Source organism: Palaemon carinicauda, chromosome 7, assembly GCF_036898095.1.
Source record: "Palaemon carinicauda isolate YSFRI2023 chromosome 7, ASM3689809v2, whole genome shotgun sequence".
In the NCBI taxonomy this organism is placed as follows: Eukaryota; Metazoa; Arthropoda; class Malacostraca; order Decapoda; family Palaemonidae; genus Palaemon; species Palaemon carinicauda.
The window spans coordinates 102942898-102957897 of NC_090731.1; the positions used below are offsets into that span (position 1 = coordinate 102942898).

The 15000-nt window shown below is 39.6% G+C and overlaps 1 protein-coding gene across 2 annotated transcripts in view; it reads left to right on the forward strand.

Moving 5' to 3' along the window:
- LOC137643614 (oxytocin receptor-like) overlaps nucleotides 1-15000 on the forward strand; it is a 331637-nt gene that overhangs the window by 47866 nt on the left and 268771 nt on the right. Inside the window, exons 2-3 of one of the 2 annotated variants that reach the window (XM_068376330.1) lie at nucleotides 11730-11940; nucleotides 12293-12526. In XM_068376330.1, coding sequence (XP_068232431.1) covers nucleotides 11730-11940; nucleotides 12293-12526 — 445 coding nt within the window. Of the gene's footprint in view, nucleotides 1-11729; nucleotides 11941-12292; nucleotides 12527-15000 lie in introns of those variants that run through there. The other variant, XR_011045027.1, reaches the window with a different exon arrangement.

Sequence of the window (15000 nt, forward strand, 5' to 3'; positions counted from 1 at the left end):
TGAGACGTTGAAACGTTGCCCCAGCATTACGAAGGCCAAAACAGGAGTAATTGAAGGTGTATGTGCCAAACGGAGTGGTGTTGGCGGTCTTGGGGATGTCTTCTGGGTTCATAGGCACCTGATAATACCCCTTCAGGAGGTCGAGCGTAGAGAAAACCTTTGCTTTGTGCAGGTAGGAGGTTACATCGGCAATGTTTGGGAGGGGGTAGTGATCCGGTTCTGTTTGCATGTTCAGGCGCCTGTAATCCCCGCACGGACGGAGGGAGCCGTCTTTCTTCAGAACGATGTGTAAGGGTGACGACCATGGGCTGGAGGCCTTTTGGCAAAGGCCCATTTTCTCCATTTCGGCGAACGTCTGTTTGGCGGCTGCCAATCGTTCCGGTGCCAGACGTCTGAATTTTGCGAAGACTGGGGGTCCCGTCGTCTTGATATGGTGATAAATACCGTGGTTGGCAGGAACCGTGGGGGTTTGGCGAAGTTCTGGACGGAAAACTTCCGGGTACGACGTGAGGAGGTGGGCGTAGGCATCCGTGGGTGCGCTGATGTGGAGAGCGAGGTTCGAGGGGGCGGGTTGAAGAGGTGTCGACAAGTACGAGTCTGCGTTGACCAATCGTTGGTGGGTGACATCGACCAGAAGGTGGAAATGAGAGAGGAAATCCGCACCGAGGATTGGCATTGTGACGTCAGCAACGAGAAACTTCCAATTGAATTTACCGTTTCCGAACGATAATGTGAGGCTCTCGTAACCGTAGGTGGGTATCGCAGATCCGTTGGCAGCTACCAAGTGGACGTCGGCAGATGTAGACAGACTACGTTGTGCCTTGAAGAGTTTCCTTGGCAAAAGACAACGACAAGCACCCGTGTCTACCAAAAATCGCACGCCCGTTCCTGCATCCTGTAAAAAGAAAAGATTAGAAACATGGGAGGCCACCGCCACAAGCGATGGCCTACTTACACGTTTTTTGGCCACTGACAATCTTTGGCACATTTCTTCGCGGTTGCCCCGAATCTGAAGTGGTAGTAGCAAAACTGCGGCGGATGGGAGGTAGTAAGTGGCTGTAGAAGTCGTTCGTTGGGGCGCGAGTGATTGGTGGGTGGTGGCGGCTTTGTCGCCGCTTCGGCACGTCACGGGGTAGGCGTGTATGTCCTACGGCATTCATGTCAGCTTCGGTTGACGTTGAATAGGCATCCTCGTCGTCAGGGGTGGAGGCGTTGATGGAGGTCTTGAAGTGGCTGTCCATAAGGGCGTCGGCTTTGGTCATCAAGTCCTTTATGGGTAAACTATCGACATTGGGTATGGCAGCGCGCACAGGTTCAGGTAAACGGCGTATCCAAAGGGCACGGAGTAGGTTCACCTCACGAGGAGAGCCGTCTGCGGCAGGTTGAAGGCGAGCGATACTGGTCATTTCCCTGAGGGCAAGCGAAGCCCTTTGGTCCCCCAACGGTTGTTGCGAGAGCTGAAAAAGCTTTGCTATACGGGCGGCTGGCGACGGCGAGTACTGCTGCAGGTCGTCATACGCTATTGGGGTGTCTCCTTGTTCACAAAGCCAGTCGGATATTTCTGGGAAGGTGTCCTCGGGTATCGCCGCGAGAACATAATCCGCTTTGGTGGTTGAGCGAGTCACGCCCCTGATACGAAACTGGACCTCTGCGCGCTGAAACCAAGCAAACGCCTCTCCGCTGGCAAACGATGAAAGTTTGAATGGAGCGGCCGCAGCACCAACTGCCGTAGAGTCCGCCATAGTACCAACGATGAAGGGGCGAGAGGGTGGGGGTGGAAGGCGGTGGGAGCGAGTCGACTTCCGGGGTCACCAATGTGACGGGCCGAGAGAGGAGTTGTGAACTCAAAGGCAGATTGGAAACGACTGAGTTATATTGTTGTGGAACACTCTCCTTATATACAAAACCTCAAGGCAACAGGACATGACAAGTTCACAAGACAGACAATATCACAGAGGAAAAACCAGACAGGAATTTTCATGTTCGTTTTAGTGCGAGGGAGGAGCGAAGATACAAGCATAATATATACAAAAGGAATTATGTACAATTGTGTGAAACACGGTCGGTACAATAGTTTGGATATCTTGGCCCTGAGTGAAGCACATTGTAACGGAATTGGTAAGGATACTTTTGACCGAGGTAATATATATATATATATATATATATATATATATATATATATATATATATATATATATATATATATATATATATATATATATATATCTACTCTGGAAGATCAGATGGAGTTGGAAGAGAAGGGGTAGGAATGTTGATGACACCAAAAGCAGAAAAGGCATTAACCGAGTGGATAGCTATAAATAGTAGATTGTTACTAGCAAAGTTCAAATCAAAGCAGTGCAATATGAGTATTATAGTTTGCTATGCCTCAGCAAATGATTCCCTGAAGAAAGGAAAGATGAATACTGTGAAGAACTGCAGAGAGTAATAGATGAGATCCCTTAGAGATATGAAAATTGTGATTGGCGACTTCAATGCTAAAGTTGGAAGAAATAATCAAGATATAGAGATTGTATACATGAATTTCACCATGTAACAATTACCAAAATTAGATAGATCACATTGCCATTAATAAAGAGAGAAGGAGGACTCTAAGAAATGTAAGAAGCTATAGAGGTGTAGATATTGGTAGTGATTGCCATCTTTTCATTGCCACACTGAAATTAAAACTGAAAGTAGTCAACAGAAAGATAGATAGAATAGCTAGGTTTTATACAACTAAGCTTTTAAAAGAAGAGCACAGAGAATCATTTGCAATTGAATGTAGGAATCAATTTGCAGTCTTAGAGATTTTAAGAGACAAAGAACAGACAATTAATGAAGAATGGTGTGACATTAAGAACATATATCAGTCAGTTGGAGGGGAAGTCTTGGGACACGGAGTTACAAGGATAAAGCCATGGATATCAAATGATACTTGGGATACTATAAAAAGAGGACAAAGACAGAAATTGATTATTAAAAGTTTTCGAGGAAGTAATGAAAATTACTGGGTAGATCATGCTCAGTATTCCAATAGTAATAGTGAGGTCAAAAGAGAAGCCAGGAATGACTGGAGAGAGTATTTAGACAGTAAAGCAGGAGAGGCTGACTATGCTATGAATGCAGGAAGTGGCTATAGTGTAAGAATTTCTCATATAATTATCAATGAAATCTTGACTGAGGCAAAGAAGAAGACTATACCCATCAAAAAGAGAGATGGTTCTTTTATAGCAACAGAAGATGAAGAAAGACAACGTTAGATGGAACACTTTAGTGAGGTTATGAATAGGAGATATGAAAAGAATAATTTGATTGATATACCTGAAGCTGATGAAGACCTTGATGTGCCCATTGTTACGATCTTAAAATCGTTATAGGTTCTTTTAATAAGTAAAATAAATGTTTATTACAACAATCCCTTAAAACATGAGAAATGAATATAAAAAGAAACTCTCGAAAAAAACACAACACGTTTATTCACAAACTTATAAAGAAAACTGTTACTTCTCCGGTCACTTTACCTGACAAATCAAATCAATCAAACACCAACAGAAAAGGGGAACAGTAAGAAAGGTAGAAATGCTCAAGGAATAGTTTTCTGCAGCTGCTGAGACGATACTGGTACGGAGACTTCAGGTTTGAGAACGTTGCAGACGGGCGGCTGAAGTTCAGATGAAACTGGCACGATGACTGGATTCGGATATGTCACAAAAAGGGTGGCATCAAGAAGGGACATCAGAAGTCTTCTTTCAAGAATTTGATTATACTGTTAAAATAAGGCTTAAGAACGTTTCAGAGGGACGGCTGAAGTTCAGATGAAACTGGCACGATGACCAGATTCGAAGACATCACAAAAGGGTGGCATCACTAAGGGACATTAGAGGTCTTCTTCCTCGAATTCAATGATAATGCTGAACGAAGGCAGGATGCAAGTAGAGTTGGCTACTTCTTGTCACAAGCAGGGAGAATTGGCTGCTTCAATTTGTCTCTTCTTCTCAGCCATAACAGGATTTTTGGAGATAGGCTTTTGTTGTCTGAAGGGAAGGTTAGAATCTGACTCTATCAGACTTTTAGTCTTCTATGTTTCTTATCTCGCTAGGACTTGGATCGTATCTGCTTCGGACATAGTTCCTCTCTTCTCTTATATCCTGCCCTATCTCTCTTGAAAAATCTCTTCTTGAAGTTTATATACCCAAGTATGGGCGGAGTTAATTACAGTGGGCAGTGGTCAACTCCAATTCTGCATCTCTATTGGCATCCTCAAAAACGCCCACTCCGATTACACCATGGAAGCTTCTAGAAGAAATTTCTGATGCAATCTGGACCACGTGTTAAGTCGTAACAAAAGGGCAGCATGTGTCCTTCCATGATGACATACATCCTAAATAAGGATTTCCTTCAGACTCAGTTTCTCAAAATATGCTGACTCCACTAATTAAGACGATGACATCTTGGTCAAAACAGGACAGTTCCCTTATCATGGGTCTGTAGTGAAATCTTGTTTCACCTCGCATTCACTCTTTGGGAATAGATATTTTTGTGTTTTTAACATCTTTAAAATTATTATATCTACCTATGACACCCATGAAAGAATTCAGTGTGTTTGAAGTCGAAGCTATCCTCAAAAAACTAAAGAGATGAAAAGCCCCTGGATAAGATGGAATAATCCTCTGGATATGATACTGGCCGCTGAAAATGAAGTGACTCCCAGGCTAGTTACATTATTATTTTGTAGAATGTGGCATGAAGAGGCAAAAAGTGCTGAATGGGAGTGAAAATAGTAAAAAAAGGAGACCTGACAGATTGCAATAATTACAGAGGCATAACACTTATGTTATAAAAATATATAGTATTCTTATTCTAAAGAGACTTAAGAGTAAGATTAATGAAAAGCTGAGAGATGAACAAGCAGGATTTCGAAAAGGTAAAAGTTGCACTGACCAAATTTTCATTTTGATAAATGTTGTACAGCAATGCGTAGAGTATAAAAATCCTCTTTTGATGGCTTTTGTGGAATATGAAAGTCTTTGATAGTGTGCACTGGCCAATTTTGTGGTGGTTTCTTCGTTATTATGGAATTCCTCTTGAATATGTAAATTTGATTAACTCTGTTCATGAGCATATCAAATGCAAAATTAATGTTAATGGAGTCTCATCAAATGAATTTCCAGTGAACAGCAGAGTACTCCAACGGAATGTATTGTCCCCTATTTCGTTTATCCTCCTCATGGATTTTTTAATAGGTAGAGCAGTCAGAGATTCTGGAGAATGATTGGACTAGATTGGTGATAGAAATTTAGCAGGCCTAGAGTATGCTGATGATGCTGTCCTTGCTAGCAGAACACCATAGGATTTGCAAGGCTTCCTTATCGGAATGCAGGAAATATCATACGAGTTTGGGCTGAATATAAATAGAAGAAAGACAGATGGTGAGAACCGAGTATGCAATGGAAGATGAAATATCATTGGAAAGAGAAAGGATCAATGAGATAGAAACATTTAAGTATTCAGGACTTAGGATATCCAATACTGGGTCTATAAAATTAGACATTAGTGAAAGACTAAAAAAACGAAATCCGACAATGGCTATGTTAAGTAAAATTTTGAAATTAAATCACCTGAAATTACATATAAAAATCAGACTATATATCAGTTTAGTGGGAACGGTGTTACTCTATGGACATGAGTCATGGTATGACAATAAAACAATGTCCAATAGATTTAGTAGATTTGAGAACAAAGCCCTCATAAGGATACTGGGAGTTAAAGGGCAGGACAGTACTAGAAATGAAACTATAAGAGACATTACTCGAGTGCCATATGTGGATGAGACCATGATGAGGGGTAGATGGACATGATTTTGACAAGTTCTTTATACTTCCCAAAAGAGATAAGTACACTGTGACGGGCCGAGAGAGGCTGTGACTCGAAAGGCAAGATGAAAGTAACTGAGTAACTTTATTACAGAACATCATTTTATATATACATCAAGTCCGGCAAGAACGGCCTAAAATATATAACATGCAATTTAATGTTCAACCGACAACCGGTTCTGTTAAAAGTAATGGTAAGAAAAACATACATGTTGATTCAGGTCGCTATCAGTGCGAGGGGAGAGCGAAGGTACAAAGGATAATATATACAAAAAAGAGAAATGTCGTTACTATGTACGATCGTGGGACACACAGTTGGTACATGGCTCCACCCTTAAGAATGACTTACTGTACATGTTAAATAGGGTGTCCTGATATAGAGAGGCAAACTGTAAGCAGGTCATCTGGCAGGAGATAAGCAGGTTTTAGACGATCAATGGAGACCCAGTCTTCTTTGCCACGAATGTTTAGTAGGAGTGCTCTCAGACTGCGCCGGATCACAAGGAAAGGTGCCCACTTCTGAATCCGTGTGTCAATGTACTTTGGAAGCTTGACAAGAAGTACAGGGGTGGACCTAATCCTTAGCATCCTTGCAAATGCCGTGCCGAATGAACTTCGTCTTCAGCAGTTGTGCAGTAGAACGGCACAAAGGATATGAAAGGCCGTGAAATAAATCAAATACCCGTTGGTGCATGGGAGCAGGAATCCAAGGTCGCGGTCTACCAGTACTGACGTCACAGAGGAGTGTGGTGTTGGAGACGCCAAGGGGGACGTCTTCCCAACAGAGGGATGTGCAGGATGTCCTACATGCTTGTTACTCTGGATCATGTCGTTGGGCTTCAGCTAAGGCATTGTAATCCAATCTCAGTTGAACGGAAGCCAACGTGTTTCTTGACAGGGCATCGACAACGGGATTCATTTTCTCAGGGACGTGCAGCCACAGCGGCCAGATGTCGGCATTAACGTGTGGACCAGGCATCAGACTGTCTAGTGATGGCGTGCACCAGAGGCATGTGGTCTGTGCAAAAGACGAAGGGCGTACCTTCTAAGAAATGGCGAAAGTGACGGACAGCCACGTACACCACCAGATATCCGCGATCAAAGGTAGAATAACCTGATTCTGCTTTGGACAGTTTTCTGCTGAAGAAGGCCAATGGGTGGGGTAAGCCGTTGACCAACTGTTCGTGTACTACACCAATAGCGACGTCGCTGGCATCGGTGGAGAGAAGGAGAGGGGAATGTGGGATGGGAAAATTGAGAGCAGCAGCGGTCAATAGAGCAGTCTTTGCATTGCAGAAGGCCGTTTCTTGAAGGGGACCCCACTTCAGGTCTTTTGGCTTGCCCTTGAGAGAGACGTAGAGGTGAGCAAGAGTGGCGGCAATAGCTGGAAGAAAACGGTGATAATAGTTGATCATGCCCAAGAATTCCTGCAGTGCTTTGACAGTCAAGGGCATGGAGAAAATCTGAACGGCTGCTATCTTCTCAGGGAGGGGATGGACTCCTTCAGGAGTGATGCAGTGCCCTAAGAACGACACTTTGTTGGCGCGATGCACATGTGACGGTGGTGTTTCTCTTTCGAGGAAGAGAACACAAGTATGTAGTCCACATAAAATACACAGAAGGGGAGGTCCCATAAGATGCCATCCATGAGATGTTGAAAGGTGGCCCCAGCATTAGGAAGCCCAAAACAGGAGTAATTGAAGTTGTATGTACCAAACGGAGTGGTTATGGCGGTCTTGGGTATGTCTTCTGGGTTCATAGGCACCTGATAATACCCCTTCAGGAGGTCGAGCGTGGAGAAAACCTTCACTCTGTGCAAGTAGGAGGTCACGTCGGCGATGTTTGGGAGGGACCAGATTGAAGGGTGTCAACAAGTACGAGTCTGCATTGACCAATCGTCGGTGAGCGACATCAACCAGAAGGTGGAAATGAGGGAGGAAATCTGCACTGAGGATTAGCAATGTGACGGCACCAACGAGAAACTTCCAATTAAATTTACCGTTTCCAAACGACAATGTGAGTATCGTAACCGTAGGTGGGTATCGCAGATCCATTGGCAGCTACCAGGCGGACGTCGGTAGACTTAGACAGACTACGTCGTGTCCTGAAGAGTTCCCTTTGTAAAAGAGAATGACAAACACCCGTGTGTACCAAAAATTGCACGCCCGTTCCTGCATCATGCAAAAAGAAAAGATTAGAAACACGGAAGGCCACTGCTACGAGCGATGGCCTACTTACATGTTTTTTGGCCACTGACAATCCTTGGCACATTTCTTTGGGGCAGCCCCGAATCTGGAGTGGTTGTAACAAAACTGCGGCCGATGGGCAGCAGTATATGGGTGTAGAAGTCGTTGGTTGGGGCGCGAGCAAGAGGTGGGTGGTTGGTGGCTTTGTCGCCGCTCCGGCACGTCATGGGGTAGGCATGTATGTCCTATGGCATTCACGTCAGCTTCAGTTGATGTTGAATAGGTGTCCTCTTCATCAGGAGTGTAGGCATTGATAGAAATCTTGAAGGTCGTGAAGTGGCTGTCCATAAGGGCGTCGGCTTTGGTCATTAAGTCGTTTATGGGTAAATTATCAACATCGGGTAATACAGCGAGTAAAGGGCACGACGTAGGTTCACCTCGTGAGGAGAGCCGTCTGTGGCAGGTTGCAGGAGAGCGATACTGGTTATTTCTCTGAGGGCGAGCGAAGACCTTTGGTCCTCAAACGGTTGTTGAGAGAGCTGAAAAAGCTTTGTTATATGGGCGGCTGGCAACGCCGAGTACTGCTGCATAAAGTGTGTTTTGAGGGCGTCATATACTATTATGGTGTCTCCTTGTTCACAAAGCCAGTCAGAGATTTCCGGTAGGTGTCGTCGGGTATCGCCGCGAGAACATAATCTGCTTTGGTGGTTGAGCGAGTCACGCCCTTGATGAGGAACTGGACTGCTGCGCGCTGAAACCAGGCAAACGCTTCTCCGTTGGCGTATGACGAAAGTTTCAATGGAGCGGCGCCAACTTCCGTGGAGTCCGTGATAGTACCATTGACGGGGGATGGGGGGTAGGCGGGAGGAGCGAGTCGACTTCCGGGGTCACCACTGTGACGGGCCGAGAGAGGCTGTGACTCGAAAGGCAAGATGAAAGTCAACTGAGTAACTTTATTACAGATCATCACTTTATATATACATCAAGTCCGAGCAGGAAGGGCCTAAACTATATAACATGCAATTTCATGTTCAACTGACAACCGGTTCTGTTAACAGTAACGGTAAGAAAAACAGACATGTTAATTCAGGTTGCTATCTGTGAGAGGGGAGAGCGAAGATACAAAGGATGATATATAAAAAAAAGAAAAATGTCGTTTCTATGGTCGATCGTGTGACACACGGTTGGTACAACACCAAGCATTCAGCTGGGCTCCACAAGGCACTAGAAGAGTTGGAAGAACAAGGCGTATAGGACCGAGGATTATGAGGCCCGAAGTGGGAGATGATGAATGGATAATTATTGAATTTAAAAGCTCAAGATAGAGACGGCTGGTGAAATCTAATCGAGGCTCTTTGCGTCAATATTCTTAGGAGGAGATGATGATAATGTGTGTGCTTTTATATATATATATATATATATATATATATATATATATATATATATATATATACATATATATATATATACATATATATCTATATATATATATATATATATATATATATATATATATATATATATATATATATATACCTGTGTGTGTGCGGAAAAGATTAACAGGAAAAATTAAAGTAGAACATATCAGATTGAGTCCTGACAAGTTTCGTGATACTTCTCAAGCAGACTAATTTATTGAACAGTGTCTTTTTACACTTTATATGGTGCAATAAATGTACGAGCATTCATAGAGATATTTATAAAACAATAATCCACTCCCAAACCAGCTACCTTCCCTATTTTATCACTAACACTCGTGATTTTCATTTTTATAAGTCACAAACAAACCTTAATATTGAATTTGCTTGGTCATGGGATCCCAGACACCTAGTGTAACTCCCTAATTTAAGAATAAACATTTCAGTCCGGTCAAGCATTCCTACCATAGCCTAGATAAAACACAGGGTTAAACCACTACGGACCAATATAAGACAATTTTGCGCATGACGTCACAAGGCTGCGATGGTTGAGGTTTAGGTAAAAATAATTCATCAGTCTGTATTTGACTGCACTAGAGTGAAGAACAAAGAAACTGTCTTACACTCAAACCGAGACAATGGTTACAATTATTCCGTGTAGTGGGAGTAGATCTTTCTATTTGATACCATGGTGAGAAGTCCCTGAAATCTGGCAGAGAAGTTACCAAAACTTTAATTTCTTACACACACATTGCTATGCGAATTTACTCAATTAAATTTATTACCATAGTTGTTCGATGCTTCTATTTTAGGACAAGAGTCCTAAACAAAAACTTCGCTTCTGAGAAAGGCCGAAAGAGAAAATATAAAAAACTAATAAGAAGCCGTTTCATGATAAAATTTAAAAAGTTGTACTTACTATTTTGTTTGCATATGTACTTTCATTTTATAGGATGAAATTTATGCTGAATTTTCTTATCTTGATTTAATGATGAATTTTTTGGGTTGCTGACGATAGTTAAGGCTAATGAAATATAGATGAAATAAAAAAAGCATAAGGTTCATAACTATTATTACCGTGGGAGAGGCACAAGGTTTTGAAAGAGGATGGGTGTGGGCAAGCACTTCCCATAACGACCCTTAGTTTCTTTGTTTTGGTTTTCTCTATTAATCCTGCTACCAATGACGTTGCAAATATGCACAGTAACTACAGGGTGGTCTAGTACTGACTAGGTAAAGCATAAACCATGGGAGTGCGCTTAGCTGGAGGGGCACTCCGTTCTATGCAAAATATTTACAAAGATCATATTTGACCAAATAGAAAGACAGCTACATTTTAATAAACCAAGAGAGCGAGCAGACCTTTGAAGTTAGTATCTACAACTGGCTATATCCATGTAATTAACCAAGTAATGGAAAAATCATACCACTATCTAAGGCATTTATAGTCTATCAGAAAGCTTTTGATTTATGTCAAAACCTCAGTAGTAAAGTGAGCCCTTAAAGACAAGAAATAGATGAATCTTATGTCAGAACACTTGTATATAGATAAATAGGCCAAAGTCGTAAATTTGCCAAAAAAAAAATACACAAACGAGAATTGCTCATGTGTGCATATATGATACATGCACCATATATTATGCATTTTAGGAAGGGGCTCTCCACAGATTAGTAGGTAACCCTGAAATATAATGTTTATGTCTTTATGCTCCCCAGTGTCGAAGAAAATTATCGCTGAAATCTCATACTTCTATATACTGAAGTCTAGTCAATCAATTTGTAAATAAAGAAAACAAATAAAAAAACTTTCATATGAAAAATAGTGACAATAGAACGAATGAAAACCATTAGAATATGAAGATTTCCTCCCTCAGTTTTGAATCCAACATAATCTCTTAAAAGCTTATTGAATGAAAGGAATGGGTGTAGATAAAAGGGGTAGATAGAGTTTGAAGCAACCCTTAAATAACATTGTATTAATGAGGCCAATTTTCGCTCTTAAAATTTACTCTGACATTTTGCCATATCTAAGTTCAAAACTTTGAGCATACTCTCTTGGGACCAATTAAGTATTCAAGTTCACAATCGGCCAGTTTCCCATGCATTTTGCCAGCCTATCTCAACTGCCCAGATAACCGACAGGCAAGACTACAATATTAGAGCTATGTTTTAAACATTCCATCTATTCACTTATTATTTTGTTGAGAGTCCCTTTAGCCTAACAGTCTTTTGTTTTATCCTCCTCACAGCACAACATGGACGCCTTCTGAGTTACAGCATGTTATCACTCTTGCCGTACTTATGTCGTTGAGCCTCATTGGAAATGTCCTGATCATCTTAGTGTTGGCATGCTCGAGGTATCGACGATCCCATACGCGAGTCAACATCTTTATCCTCCACCTCGCCATTGGAGATTTAGCTGTTTGTGGGATTACTATGACGGGAGAAATTTTCTTTGTAGTTAGTAATGTTAATAAGGCATTGGTGTTTGTAACCTCGTTTTTTATTAATTCCTATGTTTAGCATTATTAAATCAAAATATATTTAGTGTTTCAATGTTTTCTGATGTTCAGTCGATTTTGACATCCACTTGGATGTGAAAGCCCTAGCCATGAAAAGAGTGATTATTCAGTAAAAAAAAAAAATGTATTGAAAAGTGCATGCTCATGTTCTGGCTTAGGCTTGGTCGCATGGGAATGTATGTTCATGTAAGGATTGGTTAGGATTTTTTTCTAATATAATCAATGTAAATAGAATGTCTGAGTAATGAAATTTTCTCTACATACTTTTTTTTTTCTCTCTCTCTCTCAAGGTTTTCCGTGAGTGGGTGCTAGGATCTGTAGGATGCAAGATCGTCACCTACTTCGGTATCGTAACACTCTCAGCAACTATATTCCTGTTGTTAGTAATGTCATGGGATCGGTACACAGCTATTTGTCATCCCCTGAACTTCGTCAGCTCTATCAGAAGGTCGAAGAAGCTAATCGCCTGTGCCTGGTTTGGTGCATTTATTATGGCTGTTCCACATCTGTTTATCTTTGTTCAGGTGAGTTTTGCAGACAGGAAATTTTGGTATAATTTAATTAAAAAGACCTTCTGAGGATTAATTTAATTTAATCTGTATCTCTGCAGGGAATTACTTGCCTGTTTAGGTAGTTATTCATAAGCTTTAATGTTCTACCCAAAATTATTTAATACATGTTAATAATTCTCAAAGAACAGACTTTGCTCTAACTCTCAAAGGGATATGCTAATTCAAAATAAGCTTAGCTTCATAGCATCGTGTCCTAGCTTTATATACTTGCTCTATCTCAACCAAACATAATATGTATATTTCATATAACAATATAACTGTATATCACAACTCTTTTTGCCAATGCGAACACAGATATAAACGAATTACACACTAAAAACATCAGTGCCTCAAATCTTCATTAAACCTAATATATATATATATATATATATATATATATATATATATATATATATATATATATATATATATATATATATATATATATATATATATACATATGTGAAGTTAGACATTTTAGCCAGAATTCTATGACAGTTTATATATATATAAGTAAAAAAATAAATAAATAAATATATATATATATATATATATATATATATATATATATATATATATATATATATATATATATATATATATATATATAAACTGTCATATAATTATGGCTAAAATTTCTAACTTCACATACGAACTTTGAAATAGGAAAGTGTTTTTTATGACAGCAATATAGCAAGGTTCTCTACTTTCATCGGTAATTTATTAAATCATCCACCTTTAAATCTGGCACTTGGTAAGGCAGCTTTTCAGACCCACCCTTTAATACACATAGACTTTTACTTTGAAGATTATTTTTGCTCTTTGAATTCTTAGAATCATTGATCATATCTGTATATCAAAATATTAGTATAAAAGATAAGTTCATAATAACAATAAATATAATTGAAAACTTATTGAACATGATGACGATGAGTTATTATTATTATTATTTTTATTATTATTATTATTATTATTATTATTATTATTATTATTATTATTGTTATTGTTGTTGATGTTGTTGTTGTTGTTTTTGTTGTTGTTGCTATTATTATTACTATTATTATTATTATTATTATTATTATTATTATTATTATTATTATTATTATTATTATTATTATTATTTTGATAAGTGACCATCTTCTACGCATGTTGCATTAAAAGTGATTGCGGCCTCAGCGGCATTTATTTTGCAGTTTAGCTTCTCAATTGCTCAGACTTTCCTTCTTTTTTCAGTACTGTATATCGCCAATAATTGTGCTGTGTTGGTCATCAAGTCTTGGAAGCAAAATGCACGGAATAAGTTCTATAACTTTGCTAGAATTAAACTGTTACAATAAGGATAATTGAGTTCGGCTGTTACGCATTACGTGAGGATGCTAGATTATTATTATTATTATTATTATTATTATTATTATTATTATTATTATTATTATTATTATTAATGATAGCATTCATTATCACCACTGTATTAAATGCAGTATGGTGGGTGAAGGCTCTTACCAATGACATGCAACCGAAGTAAAAGAAAAAACTTCTTTTACCCTTACACCTCATGAAGTATCACTTATTCGTGTCTGCAAAGGTTACATTATGAGCCCTCACCATCCAATCATGTATATACTAATGGAGGGGTCATAGTGAATAGAGAAGTATGAAAGATGATTGAGAAAAAAAAATTGATAAGGAAAATGGTGTTTCGAATTTTTATGATTTATAAATTAAAGAACGATTTTGACTTTTCGAACATTTTTTTATGAAAAATTTTCTTTCAAATAAATTTGAAACTTTATATGAACGTTCCTTACTGGAACTTTAATTATTTGTATATTTTTCACTGTAGTTTTCTTTTTCATCCTAAAATATTGAAGGAAGAGCAATTCATCTTTAGTATATGATAAGCAGCTCTTTTTTATTCACCAAGATTGGAAGAGCAATTTTCATTAATTACCTGAAGCCAGGTTGGCCCGGGCACCAGCTACCCGTTGAGATACTACCACTAGAGAGATATTGGATCTTTGACTGGCCAGACAGTTCTACATTGGATCCTTCTCTCTGGCAATAGTTCATTTTCACTTTGCCTACACATACACCGAATAGTCTGGCCTATTCTTTACATATTCTCCTCTGTCCTCATACACCTGACCACACTGAGATTACCAACAATTCTTCTCTCAAGGGATTAACTACTGCACTGTAATTGTTCAGAGGTCACATTCCTCTTGGTTAGGGTAGTAGAGACTATTTAGCTATGGTAAGCAGCTCTTCTAGGAGAAGGACACTCCAAAATCAAACCATTGTTCTCTGGTCTTGGGTAGTGGTATAGCCTCTGTCCCATGGCCTTATCTTTTGCTTGAGAGTACACTCAGGCACACTATACTATCTAATCTCCCTCCTCCTTTTTGTTAGTTTTTATAGTTAATTTAGGAAATATTTACTTAAATGTTATT